At 38.9% G+C, this 12,731-nt stretch overlaps 1 protein-coding gene across 14 annotated transcripts in view; it reads right to left on the reverse strand.

Moving 5' to 3' along the window:
* The window catches only part of PPP1R12B (protein phosphatase 1 regulatory subunit 12B), a 249,418-nt gene that overhangs the window by 165,271 nt on the left and 71,416 nt on the right, over positions 1 to 12,731 (reverse strand). For all 14 annotated transcript variants that reach the window (XR_010122745.1, XR_010122748.1, XM_054461962.2 and 11 more), the window contains exons 3-8: positions 10,392 to 10,510; positions 7,404 to 7,563; positions 5,959 to 6,103; positions 4,200 to 4,274; positions 2,331 to 2,410; positions 1,533 to 1,672 (exon numbers count right to left, since the gene is read on the reverse strand). Coding sequence is in view for 12 of the 14 variants with exons in the window: in XM_054461962.2 (XP_054317937.1) it covers positions 1,533 to 1,672; positions 2,331 to 2,410; positions 4,200 to 4,274; positions 5,959 to 6,103; positions 7,404 to 7,563; positions 10,392 to 10,510 (719 nt within the window). In the remaining 2 variants the exon portion in view is untranslated. The remainder of the gene's footprint in view (positions 1 to 1,532; positions 1,673 to 2,330; positions 2,411 to 4,199; positions 4,275 to 5,958; positions 6,104 to 7,403; positions 7,564 to 10,391; positions 10,511 to 12,731) is intronic.

The raw sequence follows: 12,731 nt of genomic DNA on the forward strand, positions 1-12,731 counted from the left end.
GATAGGTACTACAATAGCATTTCCAGAGCATACTGTGCATGATTAATAATAGAAGTTCAAGTCTCAATGAATAAAAGGTCATCTCCTATACTGTAAACTTAGCTGGTGCCTTTCTTCTCTATAGAACTGATGGTTCACTAACTTCCTTTTGGTGACTGACATTCAATGAGCATCAGAGATTGAGACATGAAGAAGGGTAGTATTCTCCCATCATGGAGAGAAATCATATCAGCAAAGCCAGACCTCATCAGGAGCTGGTGCCCAGACAACAGAGTAAGTTAAATATCTTCATTATAGGTAGGCCAGCCATGGCAGAGTTCAGAGGAAAACACAGACTCCATTGTAAACTTAATGTGTGACCCTTTCCCCTCTAGCAGAAACATTTCATCTTATCATGGACTCCAGTTTGGAGGGATAATATGGCAGTGAAAATGGGGCTTAGGTACACTATTCTTTTCTCAGTGTTTGCCTGACTATAAATCCAAACCTGTGGATTACTTTATAGCTTGTTGGTCTGACCATGTTCAACATCTCACTCTCACTGTTGGGGTTCCTGTCTTGTCAAACAATAAACTTAAGAAGCTCTAGGGCCAGGTGCAGTGGCTCATGCCTGTAATCCTAGCACTTAGGGAGGCCAAGGCAGGCGGATCACTTGAGGTCAGGAGTTTGAGACCAGCTGGCCAACACAGTGAAACCCTGTCTCTACTAAAAATACTAGCTGGGCATGATGGTGCACACCTGTAGTCCCAGCTACTGGGAGGCTGAGGCATGAGAATCACTTGAGCCTGGGAGGTGGAGGTCGCAGTAAGCTGAGATCACACCACTGCACTCCAGCCTGGGCAACAGAGCGAGACTCTGTCTCAAAAAAAGAAGCCCTATATGAGGTATATATTATCAATAATAGCCATAAAGGTAAATATGATTTTGTTCCTTCCTTACTCCCCAACTCATATGAGAGGGGAAAAAAAAGATTTTAGGATTCTGTTTAGGAAATCAGACAAACCTGACAATTAAATGCAAGTATTCACCAGTTGGTTTGACCCTAAGAGCTTCTGCAAGATCTCATCTTCTCTGCCTCTCAGCATACTGACATTTTGGAATTTGGTCTCTACGCCATTTACCAACCCGGAGTAAGGAGAGTTGGATTCCTCACATACGAATTATTATCTTTTCTTTTTAAATTTTTTTGTAGAGAGAGGGTCTTGCTATGTTGCCCAAGCTAGTCTTGAACTCCTGGCTTCAAGCAAGCCACTGCACTTGGCCTCCCAAAGTGCTGAGGCACTGTACCCAGCATTCACTTAAGAATTCTTTGTGCACCTTATCATATGGCTACACAGGAATTGGTAGATATAATCTAACATAGCTCAAAGTTTTTATATCAGGTGGTCACTGGCAATTTGGCATCTTATCCTTGAAAACTAAACTTGAAGCTCTTTTTGGAGTCCTGTGAGGCCTGGCTAGCTCTCTGACAAGGAGTGATCTTCTTACACTATGGAGATAGAGGATCTTTCCTATGAACATCTTTGCATTACCTGCTTCCTTCTCAGTTTCTGACTCAGAAGCTTCATCTTCACCTTCCTCCTCCTCTGAGCTGGAGCTACTAGATTCTTTGTTTTCTTCCTCCATTTCTTGGGACTTAGGTGTCTCCTCCTCATAGAGCATCTTCTCTTTGCTAAATTAAAGATGACAACTTGAGTATAATTCAGAAATGACAATCAGGTATAATAAAGGGAACAAGTCTATAAACCTATATGTGGAAGCCATAACAGAAACATATTCAAATTCTTCTTTACATCTGTGTGTTCTTCCAAACCCTTTATTTTTGCAGACTAAGATTTAGTATTTGACGACAGAGTATGGCTCAAGGAAATCTTGCCTGTTTCACATACAGAAAAAAGGAGAACTATGAATTTTGATGACGGTGGATAAATATTCAAAAAAATCATTTAACAAATGTTTACTGAGTACTTATTACATGCCAGGAATCATGCTAGGCACTGTTATAGTCATAAACAAAATAGACATTGTCTCTGAGTTCATGAAACTTACAGTAAGTAGAGGCAGAAGTTGAGACTAAAAGCGCCTAAGCCAGGATTTTAAAATGCTGCACACAGTCTCAATTAATTCTGAAGTTTAAGACACAGTCAACCATCCTTAGTGTCTCCCTCACATATCAATGCCACTCTCTTGTCCCACAAAGTTTCCCACAAGTTTATAGATCATTCGGCTAAATACAAACACAGAGTTTCTTCACTTTATAAATTCTGAAGTTAAGTATGTCACTGACACAGAGCAAAGCTCATCCCATTACTCAAGCCTAAATGTCTTACTTCTTAAAGAACCCACTCTGAATCTTGCTGTTCAGGTCTGACTCAATGAGTTTATTCCGTGTCTCCTTTTCACTTCGAAGCTGGAAATGGAGAAAACAGAGAGAAAAGGGAAGAAGTTGACTATTGGTGAAAAATCAGCAGTATTGAAAACCAAAATGGTACCGTCATTCTGAAGAAAATAGGACCAACACCAAAGAGGTAGTGGGGAACCCGAGAAAAAGAGAAACATATCAGTTGGGTCTCCTTAGATGACCGAACTCATCCAAGGTAGAAGAGAAAAGCCATGGTGTTAAGAACTTCAATAAAACTGCTCCTATCAAATATCCAAACCCAATCTTCAAAAAAAAAAGTCTAGATTCTGAAGGATAAAAAGCCAAAAGGAACCTGAAAGAATTCTTTATGATTCATATACTGAAATAAGTTGGCAATATTTCTAAAGAAAACACAGGTACCAAATGGGAAATAAGCCCTTAGGGAAAATGGTCTGCTATTTAGATGCATGCTCTAGACAAAATGTATTTATATCCCTGGAACTCAAAGTTATGCAGAGGGCAAAGATAAGTACCATTCCCACTGGTGTAGAAATATTATTTCATGAATAACACTATTGATGTTCAAAAACCTTACCATGCTAGGTACAGAATACACAGGAACTCTCTATTTTTGCAACTTCCATGTGAGTCTAAACTTATTTCAGAAAAAGTTTTTAAAATTACAAGAACCTAACTGTGCAAAGTATATAACTTATAATCAGGAAGGCTGTTGCTGCTAAATAACAGCATTGACACTGCATTTGAAAATCCTAGTTTCAGTGATCCTGACTGCTCAACAAAGAGAACAAAATGAACTTTAAGTTGTGTTTGTCTGAGCTTTATGTATGTGACTTTTCCACTGAGCCTTAAAATAACCAGAATCTTCACTTTACCATACCAGACATAATGCTGAACACAACAGAGATTAGGTATGGTTGATCTGTCCCATCATTGAGCTATATAGTTCTTTGATTCAGAACTGCTGTTTTCCATATTTGTCCTAAACTTTAGTTTACATTACTGAGTGACAGCACGTGCAAAAGAAACAAAAACAAAAAAAGTCATTGATTTTTTTGCCCTTAATGTCCCACCCTAATGTCATTGATCTTTATTCTCCCCACTCAAATTATTCATCTGCTTTATGAGTAAAAAATATGGCTTATTCCCTCTTCATCTGTATATTGGGTGGGTTTTCCATTCTGCAGTCTGAACACAAATACCGTACTTATGGAGTTCTCCTGTATAAGCCAAAGACATGCATGACCAAACAATAAAAGATTCAAAATGAGGAGCAGAGAAAGGAGGACTGAATTCTAGATGTTTCATAAAACTGGAGTAAGTATGAATCACTGACCAAATACTCTCCTATATGAAATGACAGTTTTAGTATTATGTGTATTTCCTTATTTTTTAAGAAATATATTCTTCTCCGTAATAAATGTGCTTAAATAAAGATAGCCTTTTAGTCAATAAGAAAAAGAAAAGCTACGAGGTATCCTCCACTCTGGTACCTTCTATTTGGAAAAACATCTGATTTGAACATATCACATTCATTTTCTAGAACTCAAGGGTAATTATTAGTTTTTTGTGGCTGTTTTTAACTTTCAGCTCCTTGAAGCCTATCTTATAATGAGCAAAAAACCTGAACAATAATGGTTTCTGGGATATATTCTTCTAACAGACTGTTTATAGTTCCTGAAGGGAACAATTAACATCTCTGGAATGCAGATATGTCCATTTCAACTCTCAGCAGACACAACTGAAACAAGTGATTGAGATACTTGGTGTGAACTGCAAACTATTAGAAAACTTTTGAAAGCACCAATCAGAAACTCACCACATTCTGCTTCTTCTGGAGCATCTCCAAATGCTCCACGAGACCCTCATCAGCCACATCAAATGGTGTTTGGCCCTGGCAGAGAAAAGGAGCACCATGACTGACAGAAAACAGAAGCAGCAATTACGTGACTTTATTAGGGAACTATTCAATAGTCACTTTTTGCCTTTGACTCCAATAATAGCTGCTTTTCAAACTAATCTACCATACATTATAACACCTTCATCTATCACACAGGACACATAACAAGAAACACCAAATCCTTTAAATATAGAGTTTGTACAACAGTATTGCAGAAATCACACCATTTCTAATCCTTACTGCCACCTGGCAAATAATCAAGTGAAATCCCTACTTGTATCTGTTCTAAAATGGTCTTAATTGCTATGATAAATTCTATAAAGGGCTCTTCAAAACTTCAGAGGGAGGTTCACGGCACATGTTTAATAAAGATTAAATCACAGGAATCATCTTCCTTTAAGTGAGGGGAGGACTGACAAGAAAGTTAATTCTTTTAGGAAGCATCAGCATAATTAAGAACCCTGACCCATAGTCTGAGAATGAAACCTGGGTTCAGGAGAGATGTGACGCAGATAAGAATATCTACTAATTAAAAGGCCATGTCTCTGCACTACTAGAAAATCAGTACATATATGGGCTGGGCACAGTGGCTCACACCTGTAATCCCAACAATTTGGGATTACTCAGTATTATTCAATATTCACTTTTTGCCTTTAATTCCAATAATAACTGCTTCCCTATCTAGTCTACCATACATTATGATAATACCTTCATCTATCACAGAGGACACATAATGAGAAACACCAAATCCTTTAAACACAGAGTTTGGGATTACAAGTGGCAAGGCTGGGGAATCACTTGAGCCTAGGAGTTTGAGACCAGCTGGGAAACCAGTGAGACCCCCCATCTCTACCATAAAAAAAAAAAAAAAAAAATTAATTAAAAGAAAATCAGCTGGGCGTGGTGGCTCATGCCTGTAATCCCAGCGCTTTGGGAGGCCGAGGCAGGCGGATCACGAGGTCAGGAGATCGAGACAATCCTGGCTAACACTGTGAAACCCCATTTCTACTGAAAAAAAAAAATACAAAAAATTAGCCAGGCGTGGTGGCATGTGCCTGTAGTCCCAGCTACTCAGGAGGCTGAGGCAGGAGAATGGCGTGAACTTGGGAGGTGGAGCCTGCAGTGAGACGAGATCGTGCCCCTGCACTCCAGCCTGGGTAACAGAGCGAGACTCCGTCTCAAAAATAATAACAATAAAATAAAATCAGTAGACATAGGGATAGGAGTTCCAGAGCTTCTAAGTTGTTTGAAGTGAGACTGAATAACACTATTTTCAGCCAAACTCAAGGATCTTTGTCATTATAACATTTTAATGACTCACATGAATGCAGCAACAATAAAATCTTTCATACCTCACCACAGACAGTAACATTAGGCTCCTCAAAGCTCATTTTTTGCCAAGAACAAATATATTTTTTTCTATATACTATGTTCAAGCCTCTATATTTTAGAGGCTTGAACATAAATAAAATCAGAAGGTCCATGGAGTTTTATTTTAAATAACAAACATAACTGTGTTAATAGGGCCAGAGGCAGGGTGGTGGAGGGTAACATTATAGCTACCAGTGATGTATATTTCACAACAGTCAGACTGCCGTTGAATAGAGATGTTAAGCCTTTTATTCTAGAGACCCAGCCACCAATCTCGTTGTTCTTTTAGAGGTTCAGGCTCACTAACCAGTTTGTTTCGAATATCCATGTCACAAAGTGCTTCTGCCAGGATGGAGCAAGCCTCCTTCACTCCCCAGTGTGCAGCAGCATGGAGGGGAGTCCAGCCATCATAATCCTGAACATTGAGTTCATAGCCAGCCTGGATTAAAAGTCTAAAAAGAAAACCCAAAACAAGACATATATCTCCTCTATATTACAGTTTTCTGGCAAATAAACTATTACCTAATCGATATTTCAGATTTTGGCCCTGAACCACAGGGGTCTTATGATTACTTCTGCCCTCTAAGGCACAGTTTGGGTTTCATAGTTACTACTTTGCGTACCAATCATAGATGACCTTTACCAATCCTCTCAAAAAAGTCATAAGATATTTCCTAGGCATATCCATGTTACACCATACAAGGGGAGTAAACAGAAACATATGTACCTAAGATTAACCAAAGCATAATTCAATTAGCCAAATCACATAATTCTGTTAAAGGTACATTTTCCAGTGCAGGGAAGAAGTAACATATAAAATGAAGACTAATAGGCTGTGGTCATTCTATCTATCTGTAATAGTGTCAACAATAAAGATAAAGTTTAAAAAAATAAAATAAAATGAAGACTCAATTCTCTTCAGGGTATTTTCCCAACTAGCTTTCTGGTTGGTCTTTCTAGGACATTACATTTACCATATACCCACATATCTCCAATATTTTGCTAACTATAAAGCTATAATTTAACTTGTATGTATGGAAGAGAAAAGATTTGACTCCTGAAGACCCAAACTACATTGGGGCCCTTATGGATAGCACTCTCAGGCAGAAATGGAGCACCAAAACACTACTATACCTATCAGAAACCCTGCATTAGGTGACATATGAAATACTGGAAGAGTCCAGTTAACAACTGCACATATAATGCCTTTGGCAACCCATGTATTTGGGAAAGCCTGTCAACATTAAGTACCAAGAGCTACAAGAAGCATGTATGGATGTAAGGAAAAATGGAACAGACAGAGTAGTAGAGTCCAAATCCCTCATATAAGTTTGGCTATCCTGTGCCAGCTGGACATTGCATACTCAAGATCTATATAATTAATCTAACGACACAAAAGAAAGTATGTAAGTCAAAACAGAACAAATGATCACAAGTATTACAGGTCACAAGAAGAGGTCGCTGCAGGGATATTAATGACAAATCAGAGAACTGGAAGAAGTCACCTCCTAGGACCATGTACCTCAACTCTGTTTCACATCACACATATTAGTGAGAAGCTAGAGGAATGGTAGGAGGGAGGGAGACAAACCATGGATGAATACCAGCAAAATGTGAGAAAAGACTGCACAGAAAGGAAACCAACAAAAAAGGAAACACGTCATAGCGGAAAATCTAATTCAGCCTCTGCTTCCAAAACCTATTTCATCTTCTCCCAGTGAACCACTCCTGATTGATGTAAATGGACAATACCTGAGGACTTCAGAGTAGCCCTTGGCAGCAGCCACATGAAGGGCTGTAGCCCCTGAGCGAGCCTGCCTCACATCCTCTATTTTCCCACTGTTGAGCCACTGGCGGGCATCCTGCAACATCTGCTGCTCTTCTTCTTTTCTTGACTGCTCTAGATCAACTCCTGCAGAAACCAGATACCAGACAGCCAGGATTACTAAAGCTCCACTTAAGTTTGACAGGATATTTTCCTTAGATTAAAGCACATCATAAACATAAATACAAATAACAATTTAGCCATCAAGTTGGGTAATTATCAAATTTAGAAGATCAATGGCATTTGTACACATATTAGTGGTCTTACCAGGATTAAATCATCAGGTTAAATATTATGTGATACAGATCCATTAAGGGAATGCACCTAAAATTGTTTTCAACAGAACATAAAGACAAAGGGGACATTATTTTTACATTATAATATTTGTACAAAGCTATAAACTTCCAAGTCTTTTTACATGTTATATGACTTTAGTTTCCCAACAATCCTTCAAGGTAAATATAATAGATATTACAATCTTCATTTAACAGATGAGGAAATAAAAATAGAAAGGTTAGGAATCTTGCTCAAAGCCACAAAACACATTAGTGACAGAGCTTGCCACTAGAACTCCGATATCCTGGGTCCCTCTCTGTCATTCCTCTTCTGGGTCCCTATCCACTCACTATACCATAGGATTAGTATCCAAAATCTTGGTTTCAGGTATTGACGTACTTGAATTGAACTATCTCTAAAGTTCATTTCCATATACAGGTAAATACACTGACTTGAAGATACATAATCTAGGACAGATTAGTAGGTGATCTGCAGTTTAAAAACCTGTCTGCTTTCAAGGGAATGCAGATTTTGTTTTCCTTAAAAACATTATGAAAGAACTCCAAGAGTTCCTCCCTTTAGCCAATAACTCTCCAATATCTGTGCCAGTGAAAAGGGGTTAGGGTGAGGCATACCCCATTATACAAAATAATAAAATGCCCCAAATACAAACATACCCATTCAAAAAGTTTTACACTCATTAGCAGTCTTTGTGCTTGGTCTACTCCCTTTCAGCTCTTAAAAGAGAAACTCCTGGGTGCAGTGTCTCATGCCTGTAATCCCAGCACTTTGGAAAGCCTAGGTGGGTGGATCACCTGAGGTCAGGAGTTTGAGACAAGCCTGATCAACATGGTGAAACCCTGTCTCTACCAAAAATACAAAAATAAGCTGGGCATAGTAGTGGGCACCTGTAATCCCAGCTACTCGGGAGGCTGAGTCATGAGAATTGCTTGAACCTGGGAGGCGGAGGTTGCAATGAGCTGGGATTGCGCCACTGCACTCCAGCCTGGGAGACACAGTGAGACTGTCTCAAAAAAAAAAAAAAAAAGAGAGAGAGAACCTGTCAACTACCTAAGTATTATCTGTGTGATTTTGGGAGATGGATGGGGTGAAGAGGTAACCAATTTAAAACAGATCAGTACTCCAAACACAAAGAAGTGTTAGCAGTGCTGGAAAGTTAAACATATATATGAATACCCCTTTCAATAGAGTATGTTCCCTCATTGAAGAGTCAGCAACCAAAATAGAAAAAGTGGTTTCTCCAATCAAAACTATTTTTTAAAACTTTTTTTTTAAGTTGTTTGTACATTTTAAAGCAAATCTTAGGAGATAAAACTGGTTGAGACTGGAGGTTAAGCTAAGCATAAAATTCTTCAATTCAATAGGGAACAAAGCCAGGCGCTATAGCTCACGCCTTTAATCCCGGCACTCTGGGAAGCCAAGGCAGGTGGATCACTTGAGGTCAGGAGTTTAAGAACAGCCTGGCCAACATGGTGAAACCCTGTCTCTACCAAAAAATACAAAAATTAGCCAGGCATGGTAGTGCACACCTGTAGTCCCAGCTACTCGGGAGGCTGCAGCAGGAGAATCACTTGAACCTGAAAGGCAGAGGTTGCAATGAGCTGAGACGGCACCACTGCACTCCAGCCTGGGCAACAGAGTGAGACCCTGTCTCAAAAACAAAAAACAAACAAACAAACAAAATAGGACACAAAAACTATACATGAAAGGCAGCAAAAGCAAGTAGTTACTGACCTAGAACATCATTATATTAAGGTAGGATCAGCATACTTTCTCCAAAGGGCCAATATATATTTTCAGGTTTGTGGTTCATCCAACCTATCACTACTACTCCACTCTGCTGTTGTAGCACAAAATCAGTTTTGGATAATATGTAAACAATGCGCATAGCAAGAACTGGCCCTGACTGTTCTAAAAGTTCATATTGGGAAAGACCACTGGAGCTAAATCTTCTGGGATGAAAGTTCATCCCAGAGTGTGAGTAAGGTAGTTTAGCAGAAGGACTAAAAAAAAAATCACTATAAATTTTGTCCACAGAGTTTTGTGATGGAAGAAGAACCCAGGGACTTCCAGGTTGAAAAATTCCATCCTATTCTGTGAAATCGATTCTCCTAAAACTATAAAATAAGAATAAGCATTTTTAGAATATATTATTCCAAGTTAGCTTCCTCACCTTAACAAATTATCATACTAATTCTCATGGTTAGTTACAATAAATATCTTTACCAGCACCACTTTTAGCTCTCAACAAGGGAAAAGATGCAAAGTCACAAACTGAATTTAGCCAATTCTCAAATTTATACTGTATCCCAATACCATGCATATGCACAGTAAGAAATGTTCACACTCCTCATCAGGTCACTCTTAATTGTATGATGGGTATGCAACCTCTGAATGGCAAAAACAAGGAATGATTGGTCATCTTTTGACATCTGGCCTATTCTTGTCTGAGTTATTATGAGGATACATGATGCTGGATTAATGATTAATGCAGTGCAGACAGATCAAATCCTCTTCTGTCATATGATAGTGAAATGCTCTGCACAGCAAATGGATTATTTTCTGTAAATGGCAGTGTTTGAGAATATTTCCTGGCCCCCTCCAATCCAAGAGGTTACCTTGCTTCTTTACTTGCTCCAGAAGAAGATCCTTCATGGCTGGCTCTTCTGCAAGGTCAGAGGGAACTTCACCTTCACTATTGACAATACCTACACTGGCTCCGTGATTAATGAAATACCTGCGTAGACAAGATCCAGGATCAATATTATCTGTCAATCTAATATAAATTTTACCCATGCATCTGGCATTCAATACACAGCGAAGTCTCTATTTTGAGTTTAAAATATGGTCTCAGTTAAGAGACCATATTTCCATTATTAATTTCTACGTGCCTTAAACTTCAATAATTAAGACTGAAGCCTTCCCCATTTCCTGACTAGAGCAATGCCAACAAACAGGATTTCTTTCACACTCATATTACTAACTCCCATCCTCTCACTCCCAGTGGATGGCAAGAGAATTTCTAAGTAACATAAAGAAGGCATGCAGCCTTAAACTTTCCCAGTGCCACACTGGAGCTTATTAAGTAGTGCTGTGGGTGTGAAAATAGAAGAATAAAGTGTGCATTAAAATTTGCATAAATCTGCCTAAATTATGCCTCCACAAAACTCTCCTATCAACCAGACATCCACATGAAATCTTCCTCTAAGACGAAACTAAATAACTTAAGAAGAAATACTAAAACGTTAAATAATTAAATTCTAAATCCAAATAGAATACTTGATTCTGAAGAAGAAAGGTCTGATAATTCAATACCTTACATAGATATTTTTTGATTTTCAGAGTGCTTTCACATAAAATTATATCATAAGTCTTAGGCAACATTATGAAGTAGGCAATGTGGGTATTATTACCATGACTTTAAGAAATTGAGGTTCATACATATTAAGTAATTTTCTCAAAACCACATAGCAGGTAAATGGCAGAGGGTACAGCCCCAGTCTTGACTTCAAATCTAGTTCATCTTTTCTCTAGATCAAGTCACTTTTGGGCCAGTAAGAACCCTAATAATGCTAGGAGCTCTATCAAATACTCAGAAGTGTTTAAAGGAAAAAGAAAAATGATTCAAATTAGACTTCAATCAATTCAACAAATCAATAAACATTTATTGGTCCCCTACTATATTGAAGAAACCACTTTTTTTTTTTTTTTTTTTTTTTTTTTTTTGAGACAGAGTCTTGCTCTGTTGCTCAGGCTGGAGTGCAATGGTGCGATCTCGGCTCACTGCAACCTCCACGTCCCAGGTTCAAGCAATTCCCCTGCCTCAGCCTCCTGATTAGCTGGGATTACAGGAACATGACACCACGCCCAGCTAATTTTTTGTATTTTTTTAGTAGAGATGGCGTGTCGCCATGTTGGTCAGGCTGGTCTTGAACTCCAGACCTCAAGTAGTCCGCCCGCCTCAGCCTCCCAAAGTGCTGGGATTACAGGTGTGAGCTACTGTGCCCGGCCATGGGAACCACATTTTAGATATTGTAGGAGACTTAAAAAAAAAAAAAAGAGAGAGATAATATATGGCCACTGGCCACTGCATTCAAAGAATTGGCAGAGGGAGCCAAACGCAGTGGCTCACCCCTATAATCCTTTGGGAGGCTGAGGTAGGTGGATCACTTGAGGCCAGGAGTTTGAGACAAGCCTGACCAACATGTTGAAATCCGTCTCTACTAAAAATACAAAACTTAGCCGGGCATGGTGGCAGGCACCTGTAGTCCCAGCTACTCAGGAGGCTGAGGCACAAGAATCATTTGAACCCAGGTGGCGGAGGTTGCAGTGAGCCAAGATCAGCCTGGGTGACAGAGCAAGACTCTATCTCAAAAAAAAAAAAAAGTTGGCAGAGGGAAAAGAATCAATAGAGATTAGATTAAGACCATGTTTTTGCTTTCTCAGTGCCTAGTACCTGGTATAATAGGGCCTCAACAAATGTTTGTTAATTTATAGATCAATTCTACATGTATAAAGCTCAAAAGCCTTCACAATTCACCTTTTAACCATCTCCTTCTTTCCCTTATAGTCTCAGAGGAAGACAGACTTTATTCAATTACAAAACTAACTCCCTCTATTTGTATTCTTAATTCTATCAAGTCCCAGTATTCCGTTCATAAATTACCCTTCATTTCCACATATTCAACAGCTCCTCTCTTCTGATTCCTCTCCCTTAAGCAAAAGGAATATTCAGCTACACCTCCCCAACCCTGAAATATCAAAATGCAAATAATACACATAGTAAGCACTCAACAAATGTTTCCTGGATTGAAGTGTACCCTATACTCTATAATCAAACTAAACCACTTACTGTTCCCAAACACATCAACTCTCACCCAGCTCTCTTCCACAGCTTGTTTCTTCCAACTAGGTGGAACACTCTCCCTTCTCTTTTCCCTTGTAGAAACCTTTCACTT

This window comes from Pongo pygmaeus, chromosome 1, assembly GCF_028885625.2.
Source record: "Pongo pygmaeus isolate AG05252 chromosome 1, NHGRI_mPonPyg2-v2.0_pri, whole genome shotgun sequence".
In the NCBI taxonomy this organism is placed as follows: domain Eukaryota; kingdom Metazoa; phylum Chordata; class Mammalia; order Primates; family Hominidae; genus Pongo; species Pongo pygmaeus.